The sequence below is a fragment of the Stegodyphus dumicola genome, chromosome 3, assembly GCF_044657685.1.
Source record: "Stegodyphus dumicola isolate Sdum_Otavi_A_Nest chromosome 3, ASM4465768v1".
In the NCBI taxonomy this organism is placed as follows: Eukaryota; Metazoa; Arthropoda; class Arachnida; order Araneae; family Eresidae; genus Stegodyphus; species Stegodyphus dumicola.
This window is the reverse complement of record NC_140770.1, coordinates 255577246-255595954: the sequence shown is the minus strand read 5'-3', so window position 1 is coordinate 255595954 and position 18709 is coordinate 255577246. Positions and strand designations below refer to the sequence as shown.

The window sequence follows — 18709 nt, the reverse complement described above, 5'->3', positions numbered from 1 at the left end:
GTGTCTGATTGCAGTATTCTGTTAAAAAAATTTTGCAAATATATATCAATTACAGGCTAATCCATAATGTTAATGACCAAAGGCATAATGGCCATTGCAAAAATATTTGTAAATCAAAACGTGACAGCAGATATTATTTATAACATCTGCAAAACTTTATACCATTACTATTAAGCTTAGCCATAGCAAAATGTAAAAACAATAACAGAAGGAAATAATAAATGTTTTGAGTGACGAAGTTAATTTAAAAAAAAAAAGTTGTTAGACTGTACTATAAAAGATCCTATTGCTGGGATCCTTCCTTTGCTGTTGTCGTATGTGTTAACTGGTTTGCAAAATACCATTCTTAATACTTTAAGCCCTATGCAGTCTAATAAAAAGTCTAATAAATAAGTCTACAGGAAAAAATACATTCTGATACCCATAATTTCTTTTCAAAGTTGTTTTAATTTCAGAATTATTTAAAATCACCTTTACAATATTAATAACTTAAAAAATTAAAATCAATTTTATGTACTATTAAAAACTGCTTTTTAGTCTAGGAAATTAACTGCCTTGACATATGTTATGCTTTTCTTTCTATTATTATTATAGGATGCAATTTTTTAATTTAAAATTATATAATTTTGATATGATTTGAATTTATAATTATTTTAAAATCAATATATCTTAGTTTAATATACAGAGTAGAAACTTTGCAAAGCAAATTCAATATGAAATAAAGAAGATATTCAGGAAATGTTTATTGTTACAGAAAGAACAAAATTTGACTTGAAATTGTGAGCAAATTTATTTTTCATTGTTGAAAAATAAATTGTTGGTAAAAAATTATAAATTATGTGCAGATTTTCAGATGGATTTTTATTTAAATAAGCCATATTTGAATTAAAATGTTAAAAATTTCACCTGTTTATACATAAATAAAAGGTATTATTACAGACAAAAATAAAATTTTTCTACCATCATCATTGGTAAATAATTCCCTTTATATGTCACTTCTATTTATGAAAATGTAAAATTTGGATCAGTTGCATATCTAAAATATTCTGAAGTTAATTAATACTATGATGCAAGTTTTTAAAGTGAGTACAATAAGCAAAGAAAAAAAGAAAGAGGTAGAATTTTCTTACCAGTTTTATTTTCATATGAAAGCCTGTACCTCAGTCTACTTTTCTAGATAATTTCCACAAATATTAAGACACTTGTAGTGTCATACAGCTTTTGAATCTCCTCTGGCACTTGATTTGACACTTACTGTGATACGATCATTTTGACTTCCTCATCGTTGTGATGAAGACTGTATGGATGCTTCTTCAAATGCAGGAATGCATCACTGGGTGCTACATCGAGACTGCATGAATTGTAATCAAGTTGTTACCAGCGAAATCACATGATGAGGTCTGGAGTTTGTTTAGCCACGGACTGATGGGCGTTATCATGAAGCAAAATGACCTTCCTACTCAGAATGCCATTCCTTTTCTTTTGGATTGCACAGTGCAGTTTGTTTAAGGTCTCACAATATGTCATATAGAATTTATTGTGTAACCACGAGGCAAAAAATCACAGTCAATACTCCCTTCCTGTTCCAAATTACAATACAAATGATTTTTCTGGATTGAAACTGTTTGCTTGAACTTCACTGTCTCAAGTGATGATGGGTGCTGCTATTCCATAGATTGCTGCTTTGATTCTGGTGTAGCAAAAGCCATCCAGGTTTCGTTGGCTTTGTTTAAAAAATTATCACCTTACTCACTGTACATCTGAAAGAATATTAAAGCACTATGTAAACATTTAGTTTTGTGCACCTCCGTCAGCATTTTCGGTACCCAGCTTATACAAAGTTTTCGATAATTTAAGTATTTGCTTACAGTTTTATACAGAATAGTGTATGAAACCTGAGGAAAGTCATCAGATAATGATGAAACTATAAAACCTCTGTTCTATTTCACCTGCTTGTCAACTGTCTGCACCAAATCTGTAATAATGACAGAAGGCCACTTCATTCATCGTTTGTACAACCATCTTTAAAAGCTGTCACACATTTCCACACCATGTCAATGCTCATAATGTTTTCTTCATATACTTCACTAATCTGACGATTAATTTCAGCTGCTTTCATATTTTTAGCACTAAGAAAACAAATCATTTACAGTAAAGTACAATCAGCTGCATTCTCAATTGGTAGAGCCATTTTAAATGCTCAAAAACAAACATTAGCATCTTTGAATGTTTCCATAATGGTGCATGTGCATAATACCAACCATGGCACTACCACCCCAGAATTTCAAAACAGTACTTACTTTAAAAACGTGTCCCATATAATTTACAAAATGTGTTTTTGTTAGTTTTCTAAACCTGGAAATTTTTTGTGACATCCAATAACTCGCAGGAAATAAATACAGATAGATGATTTCTAATTTCTTGACTATTCAGCAGGTGAAAAATCTTCTATCTAGATGGTATTTGTAAAAGTATTTCATAATGACATCATGCTCTGTTTTGCTGATGCACTGTTAATAATGATGATGATGATGCATATATTAAATTCCCATTCTTTCCATCGTTAAAGAAATGTTACCTAAAATTTCAAAATGCAAATTATTTTTTCGGTTGAGATTTATGTTATTTTTAATACTGCCTCATGAATTTTTATTTTTCTTAACAGACAAAAAAGAATGTGATCCTGAAACTCAATTTAAGTGCAATAATGGAAAGTGTATTCCCAAACTATGGTACTGTGATTTTGATGATGACTGCGGTGATAATTCTGATGAGCCATCACATAGGTGTCGTAAGTAGCACTAGATTTCATTAATTATTTTGTAATTTAATTATTGTAAAAATATGTAATTCTATGTGCTTGTACTATTTTAAATTTTCTGTTGGGTAAAGTACTTACTACCTGTCTTCAGTTTTATATCACACTTTCTAATTTTTAATATATACAGATAAGATTTATTTTGCTATGAACACAGATCCAGTTCAGTATTCAGTTTGCTTTAAAGGTCATGATGTTGAAGATGCATATGATTGCTTTATAAAAGACATCTGTAAAATTTTAAGCTTAAATTAATTCAGTTCAATTACTTTTTCTTTCCTTTCTGTTATGTGTCCCCCCTTTTTTTTAAATGTATTGCAAACTTCATTAAATAAAACATCAAATTAAATGTTTATGTACATAATGTACACAAATCCAAATTCCTTATTACTGTGCAGTTTGTAGCAGATTTTAATACCATCACTTGTGTCCTTAAAAAATTACTTTCATCATTTATCGTGGGATTTTTAAGTAAGGAATACTGTTTTTAAAGTGATATTTCATATGTTTTCTTGTCAGCAACTTATTATTTTGTCCTCTTATTGTAGATATTCTTATAAATGAACTCATAAACTGTTATTAATGAAAAATATCAGAAGGGGAATTTTTAGAAACTTGAGCCCAATGTTTTTTATGCATTATTATTCTTGTGAAATATCAGTTTGGGACTAAAAATAGCAGCTAAAGTGAAATAATTGCTGAATATAGAGATCTGCTGTTTGTGAAAAATGGAAATGTGAAATTTATATTTTAACTTATGAAAAAATGCTTCCTTGTGCATGTCCTTTCAGCCTTTTCTAAACTTCTGTGAAGAGAGATGTTTATTTTGAATCCACTTTATTTTCTTTAATTGCAGGCAATCGCAACTGTACCACTGGTTGGAGAAAATGTCCCACACATGGTAACTACCGATGCATCCCCAGTTGGCTTTTCTGTGATGGCAAAGATGATTGCCGTGATAATTCTGACGAAACTGATCCGGTATTCTGTCCCCAGTGTCATCAAGCTGGAGATTTTGAATGTAAAAATAAAAGATGCATTCCTCTAAGATGGAGATGTGATTTTGAAGATGATTGTGGTGATAATTCTGATGAAGATCCAAGTATATGTAGTAAGTATTTAAGTTGTTGCCATCTTAGAAAATTAAAAGCATTTTCTGAGTATTAAAATTCTCAGCATAACCATTATAGGTATTATTATATACTGAAAATTTACCAAGCATTTGAATATACAAATGTGTGTGTTTGTGTGTATAAGATATAAAATATGAAAGAAAACTACTAAATTTTATATAGCAGTAGACCTTTTAATTCCTTATTTTAATTTGGCTATGTCCCCTTCCTTTAATGTAAAGTGCTTCTTCTGAAAATTAGTATTCAGTATGCTATTATGTAAGGGAAACAGCGTATGTACTTTTTATCCAATTGGCAGCTTAACATTTAAACAAAGGAACAAAAAGTCTTTTGTGTGCTACTGCATGTAAAATTCCTACTTTTTTATATTTATTAATGTCTAATGTCTATTTTACATTGCTCTATGGTAAGACAATGTGGATTATTTTATAATGAGTAAATAATTTATTTTAATACAGTTTTATGAAGACGTAAAAGAAATATTTTGGTTTTATACCGAATACAATAGTTTTTTTTTAACCAAAGTACTGTAAAAATTACATTAATAATATTTCAAGAAAAGATGCCAAGAACTTTACCATTGATGCCAAGATGGAAAGATGCCAAGAACTTTACAACTTTACATTGAACTTTTACAATTGCTTCTTGAAAACTGTCAGTCAGTGTTTATGATATTTTAAGAAAAAATGAACATGCAAACTTTAAAAATTGGACTCAAAATTTCATTAGAACTCAAAATTTGCATTCATTGATCAAAAATGTTACCTTCAAAATTGTAAAAATTGTATGTTTTCCTGCCTTTCCCCTCTAAACTTATGTTTCTCTGGTTTTGATAACACTTTAATGCTTCTTTCTAAAACGGCTTTTCTATCATTAAGCCTTTTTCTCTTTGAAGGGGGGGGTATGTAAGATATAAAATGTAAAAAAAAAAACTATGAACTTTAATTAAGCTATAGTTCTTTAATTTGGCTACATCCCGTTCCTAGAATCTAAAGCGTGTCATCTGAAAATTAATATGCATTATGCCATTATGCAAAAGCAGCATTGCAGATGTCTTTATCAAAATATAAAAAAATCAATTTTTATGCTGTTAAAAATAATTTTTAAAACTTAAATTATTAATGAAAAAATATTAAAGCAAAGAACTTTTTGGCACTTGTTTTGCAAATACAGTCAAAAGTCGCTAATCCGGACTCGTCAGGACTTCAGCGATTCCGGATTATCGATTTTTCCGGATTATCGATTTTTCCGGATTATAGATCATCAGTATAAATCTCGTAAGATGGCATGCAGAAATTCTAAAATTAAAAATATGAAACCGTAATATATGAAATAAGGAACAATTATGATCTAAAGGGTATCAAAATTTTCAAAAAGAAAAAGCTTAATATTTATTTGTTTACTTTATTAAACATTTCTTTCAATGTAAGTTGTTTAAGTTTTGCTTCGTTTCATGTGATACTTTCTCTTTAATTCTATTAAACAGACATAATTTCTTGTTCAGTTACAAAGTACCGCTGGTCAAGTCCTATAATTGCTGTGTCGAGAACACCGACTAATTTGTGAATCGAAATTTTTTCATTTTCACTAACCTCTGTTACTTTCTTTGCTATCGGAAGCGAATTATAATGACGAGGAACTTATTTTAAATCATATCAAAGACGGAGTGCATCGAGATGAAATACTAATTTGGTAAGGAATTATAAGCCAAATAAAATAAAAACATCTGCCCTGAAGATAAGGATAGTGCTGACAGATCAACTTCCAATTCATGACGCGCTCGCTGCGGCGTTCCCCCCGCCAAGCAGCGTGAAATTGATAAACAGATTTCGGATTTCAAAACATACTTTCGCTTTAGATCCTTTACATATTAACAAATATATATCGGAAATTCTATTTGATATAATCGAAAGTTTAAGCTTACTTTTATAAAATTGCTCTTACAGTCTGCAAAAAATAATAAGCCGGAACCAATTCGAAAATTAAGGAACAACGCAATCATCAACATTAACTGAAATAGATAATTTTAGCTTATACGTCCATTATACATAAAACGCGCACGCGTAAACGCCTATGCGCATGTGTCAACGCGGCGCATGTGCAGAAAGTTTTTAGTTTTGAGGTCCGGATTATAGATCATTTCGAATTATGGGTGTCCGAATTAACGACTTTTGACTGTATTAAATCTATTTTGTATCTAAATTAGTTTTAAGTCAAAATTAAATTTCCCCTGTACTTTATAATGGAGTATAAAAAGTAGTCTTACCATTTATAGAAAAATATTTCTCCATAATAGAAGTGTGAATGCAAAGTGATTATTAGCTCTATTACCTAATTCATGCATCAGAAGTTTAGTAAAATTCTCAAACAAAATTGGAATCTGTTTTTTAATTATTTAACACGGGATATTTGAGGAAAGTGTGTAGTCTAGAATTTAGAGTTACTTTTTTGAAGGAATTTTTCTGGGGATTTTCTAATTTGCATGTTAGAACCTTAAAAGATTAACACAAATTATTAAAAATACTTTCTCCAAAGTAATATTTCTTATGCATTCTTATTATTTGCCTGTTGATCAATCTGCTGTACTTTCTTAACAGCTGAATTATATCGAGAATGCACTGAAAGTGAATTTCAGTGCAGCAATAAAAAGTGCATACCAATGAGATGGCGTTGTGATCATGATGATGATTGTGATGATGGATCAGATGAGCAAGGCTGCTTGAGTTATGAATGTCCGGTAAGATAACATAGTTTTTGTTCATATTATATATAATTTTGATATATATTTTCAATTTGAAAAACATCTTGACTTTTTTAGCATTTTATTATTATTTAATATGTGAAATATTTTGCCATTTGCAATGGTTCATTCCCTCAAAATTCTTTCAAATCAAAACCAAGCAATCTAAAACTCTATTTCTACTTTAATTCAAGTGATAATGTATTAATATGCATTCCTTCTAATTTTTTTTTCTTCTTCATTATTAGTATAGGGACTGCTTAAACCTTAACAGGCTTGCTTTTTAACAGATAGATAATTTCATTCAAAATATAAATTATAGGCTTCAAGAAAGCAGTTATCAAAACTAAAACCCCTTTGCAAAAAAAAAAAAAAAAAAAAAAAGAGAGAGAGAGAGAGTGTGAGAGAAAGAGGTAGAAAAAGAGGTAGGACGGACATACTTAATCTTTATAAAATTTTTAGGCAGAGGTATGTATGAAGAATGTTTGTTGTTACACATATTTAAAAAATACTGCCCATCATAGTATTTCTATCATCTTGCAATCTCTATATATAGCACATGCTTCTGTTTGAAATTGATAAGAAATAGCAGATTCATTACTTTGCAGTTTAATGTAACACCTAAAAATGTCATGTAAAATCAAAGCATATCTTCTCAATATAGCTGAGATTTCTCTCAGTTTTTTCTAAGAAGTTTTTTTTTCATTTTACGTTTGAATTTCTATCAAGATCTTAATAATTTGCATTCTCGTTTTGCTTGGTCAGTTCATATTCGTGTTTATTATGATCATTATGCTTATATTATGAGCATATGTATGAATGTTTATAATAACATAGTTGCAGTAACTGCTGAAGTGTAGTAAACTTCCAAAAATGGTTGTGTTTTAACACAGATTAGCTTTCTAATGAATGATATTCCGAATTGCTTAAATAAAGGGAAAGTAATCGAATAGTCAAAGTAATTTAATTTTTTTGGCCAATACATTATACAGTATGAAGATTGGGAGGTTCTCCCCTTTCTCCGCAAAATCTCGAATATTGAAACTGTTACAGTTCGCTGCAAAACAAGCAACGGACCTTTTTTTTTTTTTTTTTTTTTTTTTTTTTTTTTTTTTTTTTTTTTTGTCACTTTCCAATCTGTATTGAATAGGACTAAAAGTTCTGCGGTCTACCAACCCAAGCGAAGAATGATTCTATTCCGGAAATTTAACGCCGTCTGTTGAAAATTAGAATGAAAAACACCCCAGTTATTTAGTTCTTTATTCTCCCAATACCAGCAGCTGTTGATTCTGATTGCGTAATATCACGTAGGGAAGAATTACGGCGCACGTATTGCGCAGTAACATTTGCAATATTTTGCAGAGATAATTAATTTTGATGTTCTGTCCAAGATTTGTTTATGAACACTTTTTACTGTGCTTGCTAAACAGAATATTTTTCAGTTCCATTTTTTAATTTTTATATGATGCATATATCAAAATGTCAAAAGCATTTATTTAGTGGAAAAATCTAAAGAGCGGCTACAATCTACCCCCTCTCTTCCGCTCCTCTTTTTCAAGTTACGCTCGACTGTCCGAATATTCACCAATTTCCAAGTATGCGGGTTAGTTAAGCTTTTACTGTTAATTTACTGCATGAAGCAAATTTCTGTCTTCTGATTTCAGAAATGTTCCTCTTTTTTACTTAAATTACTTTCTTTGCTTGCAATATCTTTTAAAGGAAAACTGATATACAATTAAAATTTAGAAAATGTTCAGAATTTAGATTTAAATTATTTAAATATCAGTATGAGTGGAAAAATAAATTGTATTTATTATTAGGTTCCAAGCGAATACAATAACTATTCCTTATTATTATTTATTTTCTCTATTTTGAACTGAAATTTCATCATTAAATCTTGTAATATAGTTTAGTTCTGCATAGTTTTTTTTTCTCTCATTGTAAACTAGTTTTTTAAATTGAACTGTTATTTAAATTTTTTCTTAAACAAAAGGAATTATTTTCCATGGTTGAGGTAATGCTTATTCTCTCTTAATAAATACTGTTCTCATATTTTAAATTACAAGTCTAATTTTTAAGGTTATGCAGTTGTGTATAATGTAATTAGACAGGTGCTTATTTTTTTCCTTAAAATGTGCTTGAAAAGTGCTTATATGTGCTTATTTTTTTAACTAAAATGTGGCTATGAACCCTGTTATGGTTGTTTCTCTAAAATTCATGCCCGCAAGTGTCTGCATGGATAATACGGCAATTAGTCCTGATATGTTTCATGTTAAATGTTTTGACTGCATACAGCTTTCAAATTCTTTCAAAATGTAAATACAAGATAGTTCCTTAATGAATTCTATACTAAAGCTTCCTCTCCTAAAGAAAATAGCTGTGCATCTTTTATTGTAATCAATTGATTAAAGTTAAACTCATTTTAACTTTAAAACTCATTTATCTTTTATCAGTTGAATGAATTTTTTTGCAAGAAAGATGTATTTGAACCTGAGCAGAATATATGCCAATGAACTCTTCTTCAAATAGGACCAATAGAGCAGCAGTCAGATACAATTTTATAACTTACTGTTCTCGTCATATTCTTACAACATAAGCACTATTTTTAAAGTTGATTAAATGTCACTTCATACCTTCTCTTTACTATACTTCATCAGTTAACTCTGTGGACTTCAGTATGTTATATTTAGTGAATATTAAGGTGCTTCTATTAGTTTTTATTCACAACAGTAAACAAGTTTGCAATCTAATTTATAGTGTAATTTATTTTGATGTTTTCATTTCAGTTTTTTCTAATCTAAAAATCAGTCCTCGTATAGTGTTCATTGTTTTCTCTTTCAAGTTTCAGCTTTTTTAGAAACTATATTTTTTCAAATTTCTTTAGCAAGAAACTTATTTTTTTAAATGTATTCTTTTTATCGGTTACTTTAGAATCACCAGAAATAACCAGTTTTCATAACCAGTGGATACTGTAATGGTAGTTAAATATAAAGTGTGTAAATGTTAGTGCATTCAAAACATGTACAGGCTGGGTATTACAGCATGTGTACTGCAAAAAATGCAGCAATTCTGGATGTTCAAACCAGGGGTGCAGAAAATCAGAAGGTGCTGCAAAACATCAAGTGATATTAAAAGCAGTGGAAATTTTCCCATAATTATACACAGTGCAAGGATTTACATTTGAAATGAGCTTTATTAATTTTTCTGTTACACTATGGAATATAAATCTAGATACTGATTGTTAAAGGTATATTTAAATGTGTAAGGAAATGAACTCATGATCTTTAATAAATTTATTCAGATCTTGTTAGAAGTTGCAAAAAGCCTTATATGCCCTTTTGTAATTATATTTTTATACTGTATAAAATTATGCCAGTGTTTTAAAATTCTTATGTGGAGTTGTGAAATTTTAATATTTATTTCATATTATTTTCAATTTACTTTTTTATTATTTTATTAGAGGAATGAAATTAAAAATTTTATGTGCATTTACTTTTTTCATGATCTGTTTATTTTTTTATTTTTTCTTTATTTATTTTTATTTATTTTTAGGCTGATCAATTTAAATGCAAAAGTGGCCATTGTATTGCTAACAGATTAAAATGTGATGGAAATAAAGACTGTAATGATGTGTCTGATGAACAAGACTGTCCACCTAGGTATCCCAATGGAATGTATTGTCAAGAAAACATGTTTCAATGCAATAACACTGTATGTTTATTTCTTGCAATAAGTGATTTATTGTAAAATTATATGATATATATAAAAATAAAATAATAATTATATTATAAAATTATATTATTTAGTATAAATTTAATATTTTAATTAAATGTATGTATTTTATCTGATTTGTTAGGTGTGTATTCGTCGAGATTTCTTATGCGATGGGGATAATGATTGTGGAGATCTCTCTGATGAAAAACCTGAATTATGCCGTAGGTTTCATTTTTAAATGTTATTTAGTTATTTTTAATGAAATATTCATTTTTAATTAAAGCTTAAGTCTTAAACTGAATGTACTTATAATTTTTATTAGTGTTTAGAATTGCTTGCCTGATTGCCAATATTAAATCATTCTATTTTTTCATTTATGATTTTATTATTTAAATTTTTTATACTGTTTTAAACGAGCCATTTTTATTCATTCCAGGTGCATTTTCCTGTAACATAGGTCACAAATTCCAGTGTGATAATCATCGATGCATCCCAGTATGGCATGTCTGCAATGGACAAGATGACTGTGGAGATGGTTCAGATGAAAATAATCACACAATGTGTCAAAAAACTCCATTGCCATGTACTAGAAGTGAATTTAGATGTGCCAATCATAAATGTATTCCTGTCACTGAAGTTTGTAATTTGAATGATGATTGTGGAGATGAATCTGATGAAAGAGGCTGTCGTAAGTAAAATTGAAACAGTGTATTATATATAGAAGTTATTGAGTAAAATACTGTTCTTTATTTTTTTTTCTTTTTTTTTTTTTAACTGTGTAAGAATTTTCTACTGAAAAATAATTGTTTTTTTTTTTTTTTTTTTTTTTTTTTTTTTTTTTTTTTAAATCCACATTTTAGTCTTTTTCAAATGATTTTATAATACAGTAGATGAAATTAGAGCATTCAGTTCGAATGAATAATAAATTGCTTCTCTATTAAGGGTTTATATCTTTGGCTTTTCATTGCTGTATTTGAGAACCCTTCAATAAATTTTGGCTGCAAAAACGTAAATTTTGTGTTTAAAACCTATGTATACACGTAGCATATTTCTATTAAAATAAGCTATTGATATGTATGTTATTTGAGTTTATACTGCTATATTTTTGGCACTGTTTTATTAGGTATGAAATAACACTCATTTTTTCCCTGCATAAACAGAGAAATTAGTCAAATATCTTCCATTTTGTTCAATGGTCTTTTGCCATCATTCTGGTAACTTCATAATTCCACTTTTGTAGAACTTCTGGCCTTTATCAAGAACAAGTGTGATTTGAGGTCATCATTCTTAATGAAATTTTTACCATTTAAGAAGTTTTGTAAACTTTGAAGTAAAGGATAATCCAACAGTGATCCACTGTTGTGTCCGTATGCGGGTTGTGGCATCACTTCCCAAACCAAGCTCCAATACTATCATATGTGTTTCTAAAGATGTGTTAGGCCTTGCATTGTCATGGTGGAATTTGATTCCTTTACGATTTGCCAATTTTGGTCTTTTCTCTTTAATTGCTTCCTCCAATTTTGTAAGTTTTTGGCAGTAAACATCTGAGTTAACCACTTGATTGCTTAGAAGCAACTCAAAATAGACAACACCTTTGTAATTCTCCCCAATTGGCTAACATGATCTATTTCTGACGGAGTTTAGCTTTCAATATGATTTGTGCTCATTCATCATGCTTGGATCGTAATCCTTCTCAATAAATGTTATTATAGATGATCCACTTTTCATCACCAGGGATAACTCATTTAAGAAAAGGGTCAATTGCATTATGTTTGAAATGCATATAGCGAATATTGATTCGTCGAGTTAAGTGAATTTCTTTCAGTTCATGTGGAACCTAAATATCAAGCTTCTTAATGAGTTCAAGACTTCTTATATAACTTTAAGTTGTTGTTTGGGATACATTTAACCTTTTTGCAATCTCTGGCACAGTTGTATGACCATTCAATTTAAGTATGACTTTAATTTTGTCATCAACATATTCAGAAAATCAGCTAGAATGTTGGTCATCCTCAAGTGAAAAATCTCTAAAAATGCAGTTTTTTAAACCAGTTATAACATATACATTCTCTTAAGCAATCAATAACATAGACTTATATTTTTTGTGATAGACATAACTTTTTTTGAGTTTTAGCCAGTTTCTTACCTTTATAAAAATAAAAAAGTAAAATATGTCAAATTTTTATTTTTGCACCCCATATTAAAATTGACAGTAAACTAACAGTTGTAAAGAAAATCTGTATGTTTAAGTTATGCTAATTTTTTATTTTTAATCAAAAGGAAAATCATTGAAAATTTTAAAGATATTGCATAAGATTTCTATTTTCTTTCATTTATTTATTTGTAGTTTAAAAACCGTTCTTCTTTGGCGTTTGAAAAATTTTACAAAATCTGTGTGTCCTTTGGTTTTTAATAATTCATTTTTCCAGTAATATTTTAAATAGAAATTAGCAAACTAATTGTAAAATCATTCTAATTTTAACTTCTTATTCATTGATATTTGTAGGTAATTATGAAGTCATATATTAATATACTTTTTCCTTTGTAGATGTTGGTACATGTGATAGTAAACGTGGTGGGTGTGAACACAATTGTACTGCTCTGAGTAGTGGTAGTGGATACATTTGTACATGTCCAGTTGGGTATAAAGTTGATCATGAAAACCCTAAGCTTTGCATTGGTATGAATAGTTTTCTATATTTTATTTAGATAGTATGCATAGATAGTTATGTATCAATATTGATAATTAATAGTTGTTGGTAACATGATTTATTAAGAGTACATAATTTAGAATGGGACATATTTTTTAACTGTAATGTCAGTTTTTTAACTGTAATGTCAGTTTTTTAACTACAAAACTTTCTTTGCCAAAAATTAAATTAATTCAAATTAATATTTAAAATAAGGAATTTGGAAACTTTCTTTTGAATTCTAATTATCTTTAAGAATTATTCATATCAATAATTATGGATCTAAATTATAATATAATTTTAAAATTAATTGTGTTTGTATCTGTATATGACATTTCAGAATGAGTTTCATAATTGTCCTGTTTTTTAGATATTGATGAATGTGCAAGTTTCGGTCACAACTGTTCTCAAATATGCATCAACTTGGAAGGCACATATCAGTGCAGCTGCCATAATGGTTATCAGAACTATGGAAGACGTTGTGCTGCAAATGGTGAGTTTGGCAGGTCTTTTTAATATAAAGGAATCTGATATTTATAATTAATATAAAATGAATCTGATATTTATAATAAATTTCAATTGTTCTGTAAAGCTAAAAGGTTGAAATAAAAAAAGTCCATAAATTTATTTTTTCAAAAATTAATAAAAAAAGATTTTAATTCTTTGATATGTTTTCTGTAGTGGAAAGTATTTTAAGTTTGGAATGTACTAGAATCATTGCTCAGCTGTTTCAGAATTTTCTTTCAAATTAAAATTTTTATTTGTATGTCATATCTGCTTTGAAGTTTTTGTGATATTATTGAAACCACTGATTTTGATGTGTACTGTTGAAAATTCAGAAATATACCATGTAAAATTTTCATAACCATATCTAATTTGCTCAATAAAGCTTTAATATTCCATGATAGATATGTTACCTCTTTTTGTTTTATATGTAAAACCAAATGTGATTGTCACCTAATGTAATGTTTTGCAATAGGACTGTGATGCTTATGCATATGTTTAAGAATTTTTTTTTTAATTGGTGTGAGTAACTTATGTGGACTTATATATGTCTAGTGATGAAGAACATGTAAGCTCTGATGGATTATATCAATTCATTGATTGTATCAATAACCAATTTATAAGATGAGGAAGATAATAATAAAAAATTATCTCTAATAGGAATGATACTCTTGATACTTATCTCTTGATAATTAATGGATTTAATAACTCTTGCTCATTAAACCCATTAATTATCAAGACATAAGTTATCTGCAAAAGAAGAATAAAATAGTTAACCTTTATAAAGCCATTAATGTATTGATTTTGCTTTTTTTATATATCTTAAACTAACATAAAACATTAAGGAGGTTAATGCTTTATTTCAAAGTTTTTTAATATCAAAAATTAAGTTACTGATTTCTATATTTCCTTTCAACTGATTTTTTATCTAATTTCTAAAGTAGTAGTGGAGTTTCTAAAGTAAAAGGTTAAACTTTTACCTCACAGTGCTCCTCTCAATGCACATGCAAAAATAAAATTATAAATCTCGGTCTGTTTGCTACCTCAGTGCACATCCAAAAGTAAAATTTATTAAATGTCAAAAGGGCAAATAAAAAAAATAAATAAATAAAAGGTCTTCATTAGTTTTTGAAATCAAAAGTTTTAATTTCGCCAGTTTAAAGTGCTATTTTGCTTGCTTTTCTGTTGGCAAAATCATTGGTGACATTCTCAAAGTATGTTTCATTATCCCCGTTGCTGTTCTCTTGACTGTGCAATGTTAAGTACAAGGTACTCATTTTGTGGTGTTGTTGCTTCATAACTGATTTTTATCTAGAAAAACTCCTGTCACTGCAAACGATGCTTAACCAATATTCTAATAGAGACATATTCAAAGTAGAATTTGAGAGTCTTTTAAAAAACTGTAAAAGTTCAAAGCAAGTGTCTTTCCACCTGTCAGTTTCGTCTTCCCAAGTTGTAACAGAAATAAAACTCTAAAATATATCTCTCAGTAAGGAACTCTTTCTTATTTATGTCATTAAGATCGAGTGGTGGCTCGTAATAAACACTGTGGAACTGCAGCACCCCCTATTTCCACTTATTATTATTTTTAATATTTAATATAATGTGCCCTTTAGTCTTTAATTCTTTCTTTATACTTTTGCAATACATAATCCTTAAGCTTAATGTCAGTTGCCATCTCCTACTTTGTGAAAAAGGTATGAAATTCTTTGTTTGGAACCGCGCGCTTCACAGTTCCAGCGATATGGTGTTTGGCTGTTCTGTGCACGTGAGCCGGGTAGCAAGAAGAGCACTGTCGCTCTTGCAGTGCCAAAATTCTGGCATGTTGTTGGAAACGTGATTTCTTTTTACTCCGCGCTTGTGGTATTCCTCCAAAGGTGGAACTTTATCATTCGGACCATAAACAGAGTTAATGAAAATTTACAACCTTTAAAAAATTGCCTTACTGAAATTCAATCAACATCAAATGCAGATCAAACAATTGCAAAAGCAACAGGAATTTAAAAAAAAAAAACTATATCATGATAATTTCAAGTTTTGGTTAGAGCTTTTTTATGAGATGCCTCATGCTGAAATATTATACAACTAAATGCTATCCAGAGAAATTAGTTTGTTGTTTAAAGTTAACAAATATATAACAAATTTCAAAACTGCTATTTTAGAATTAAGAAACTCAAAGTACTGTAAGAATTTTTCAAAGACACTGATGGCAGAAGCTAAGGAAATATGTGACTTTATACTATGTATTGATATAATGCACAGATATTCTTCCACTAAACACTTAGCAGCTGCTAAATTGTTAAACAAGAAATGCTTCGCTAGTTTTAGGAATGAACATTCTACAGAAGAAATAGTACTGACCACTGAAGCATATTTAATGATTGACAAAGAAAAGCTTGAAAATGAACTAAAAGTATTCTATTGTAGGTTTGATATCCATGAATACTGCAAATTAATTGAGCTACTGAAATTTATCTTCGAAAATAATCTAGATGATATTCTTAGTGAAATTACTAAACAGAGAAAAATTCTCTTGAGTGTTCCCATGACTACATCAGAGGCAGAACACTGCTTTTCAACATTTAAAAGAATGACAACTTTTCTAAGAAGCACTAGGAATTCAGAAAGACTAAATGCGCTTGCATTGATTTCAATAAAGAAAAATTTCCTCAGTTGTCATCCAGAGATCAAGGAGAAAATTATTGATCTTTTCGTGCAAATTAAAACAAGAAGAATTGATTTCATTTTTAAGTGAATAGACAAAGATTGAACTGTAACAATTTTGGTTAAAGTAATTAATGTTTAATTTTTTTCTTGTAAGATTTCATGAAGTTTCAAAATAAATTTTCTTTTTATACATGTTTATTTCCTTTTAGACGATTTTAAAACAAAGGTTAAATTTTTTTTGGAACAGCACCTCAACTAATTTTAGCCACGAGCTGCCACTGTTAAGATCATAATTTAATTATCGTTCGTAATTTCTATTCAAAAGTTTCGATGAAGTAAGGAAGGCATAAAGAGAAAGTGAAGCTACTGAAATCTCTTTGTAATTTCTTGAATAATTTTTCGAGCTTCAAATTCCAAACATCAGACTTGCTGCCTTATACGTAAAGTGTTTTCTGTGTGTTAAGAGAGATGTGTCCATTTTATGTGTAAATGTTGCATTTTTATTCCGGTATCAGTTTTTACTAATTATTATCTTACAATTACTTAAAATTATCACGTGTAAATTTTCTGTTTTTATGGATTTTATATGTATAAATTGTTTTAGGTGTGTCTCCCATTGTCATGTACTCAGCTGGATCAGAAATTCGTGCTTTCCAGTTAAAAATGGATCACCAGTTTTCTTTCATCACAGGTGAAAGCAGAATACAGGCTTTAGATTATGATGTAACAAAAGGTAAGTGAAATGAATGAAATTTTGAAATACGGTTTTTCTGAATTGATACTGATAAGTAAAATTATATCAAGTGCTAATTAATATTATTACACTAGTGGTAATAAATGAAATAAAAATGCATAGATAAATAAAACTCAAACAATGAACAAGATGAGAGGTGTGAAGAAATTCTTAATAGTTCAATGTTTTAGTTCTACTCAGTAATATTATTTTTTTTTTTTTTTTTTTTTTTTTTTTTTTTTTTTGTGTGTGTGTGTGTGTGTGTGTCCTCAGCAAGGAAAATCCCACACAGATCTATGGAGAAGTTGAATACAAAAGTAAAAATGTTATTAAACTTTTCAATTATGTTTATAGTAAACCCTTGCGAAATGAAGACTTGTGGAATGCGATTTTACATATATGAGTGCTTAATTGTCTCAATTTAACTTAACGAGAATTTCTGTCATGTGCAATATGCTACAGAGTATCGGTTGATAGTCCTCTTTAATGAATGGTTTGAAAATTCAGTCAATTACTTCTTAGAAGAGCAAAACCTGAGACTTTAAATTTCTCCTAATTCTTGATGATGCTGAACGATGCTGAAGCCCTCACAGCATTGCATACAAATGTAGAGATTTTATTCTTTTCATTGAATACCACTTTCTTAATCTAATCAATGAATCATAAAAACATTCAAAGCCTATTATATCAGGCATGCTTAAGTCTCTGCAAATAAAGCAGATGAAGAAAAGCACAATGCCTAATTGCATTTTAGAAGCAGTTCAACATAAGACATTGCATAAAAATGATTAAATTCATATGGAACAAGCCTATTCATCAAAAATGAATGCTTGTTGGCATCAACTCTTACCAGAAATTGTCAACAATTTTAAAGGATTTCCATCAACTGAAAATGAAGCCAAGGAAATCATACAGATTGCTAAAGTAATTGGCAGTGAAGTTTTTCAGATAACAGAAGAAGGGGAAATTAAAGAATTTGTTGAGAATGATGTGTGTGAAAGGACAAATGAAAAAATTAATGATCTTATTATAATACCAGCAGATGATAAAAGAAGAAAAGCAAAGAACAGGCATGGTCAACTCGCGAGTTGCATAAGTCGTAATTAATAACAAAAATGAAAAATTCTGTAAAATTTTATCCATTCAAAATATAGACATTTGCATGATTATGGGATTTTTAAAATGATTTTATGTTATTAAAAGTAGGAATTTTTGCCGCAATGGTTCTAATCAATTAATGTTTCCTAGATATTATGTACTGGACTGATACCTCGGAAAAGACCATAAAAAGATCTTTTATACCAGATGTCATGTATCAAGACACGAGAAGTGGTTTTGCTCAAAATCTGGAACTCAAAGGACTGACAAAGCCTTCAGCTTTAGCTGTTGATTGGGTTAGTGGGTATGTAGTATTATTTTCCTTTTCAGTTTCTTTTATTGTCTTTAACCCCTAAACAATCGCATAGTTTTCAAGAAAACTGTAAAAAGGTGTATTCAAGAAACTTATGTAAACATTATTGTTATAAACAATATATTCATTTTTAATTTTAGGAAATTTTTTTAGCTTGAAATCAAGAAAATTTAATTTTTTAGACAAAAGTAACATCAGTGTTATTGTGCCTGAATGTTGGTTTTCCAGTAAGTAAGAAAAATTACGAGGATAATCCAGAAAGTAAATTTCATTAAGCAACTCGAAAAAGGAAGCAGTCA

At 29.1% G+C, this 18709-nt stretch overlaps 1 protein-coding gene across 1 annotated transcript in view; it reads left to right on the top strand.

The window, feature by feature from the left end:
* Positions 1–18709, top strand: part of mgl (low-density lipoprotein receptor-related protein megalin) — a 230767-nt gene that overhangs the window by 188415 nt on the left and 23643 nt on the right. The window contains exons 62-71 of the mRNA XM_085814066.1: positions 2666–2791; positions 3675–3929; positions 6549–6688; positions 10244–10402; positions 10548–10626; positions 10842–11093; positions 12954–13085; positions 13466–13588; positions 16871–16999; positions 18248–18401. Of these exons, the coding sequence (XP_085670192.1) occupies positions 2666–2791; positions 3675–3929; positions 6549–6688; positions 10244–10402; positions 10548–10626; positions 10842–11093; positions 12954–13085; positions 13466–13588; positions 16871–16999; positions 18248–18401 (1549 nt within the window). The remainder of the gene's footprint in view (positions 1–2665; positions 2792–3674; positions 3930–6548; positions 6689–10243; positions 10403–10547; positions 10627–10841; positions 11094–12953; positions 13086–13465; positions 13589–16870; positions 17000–18247; positions 18402–18709) is intronic.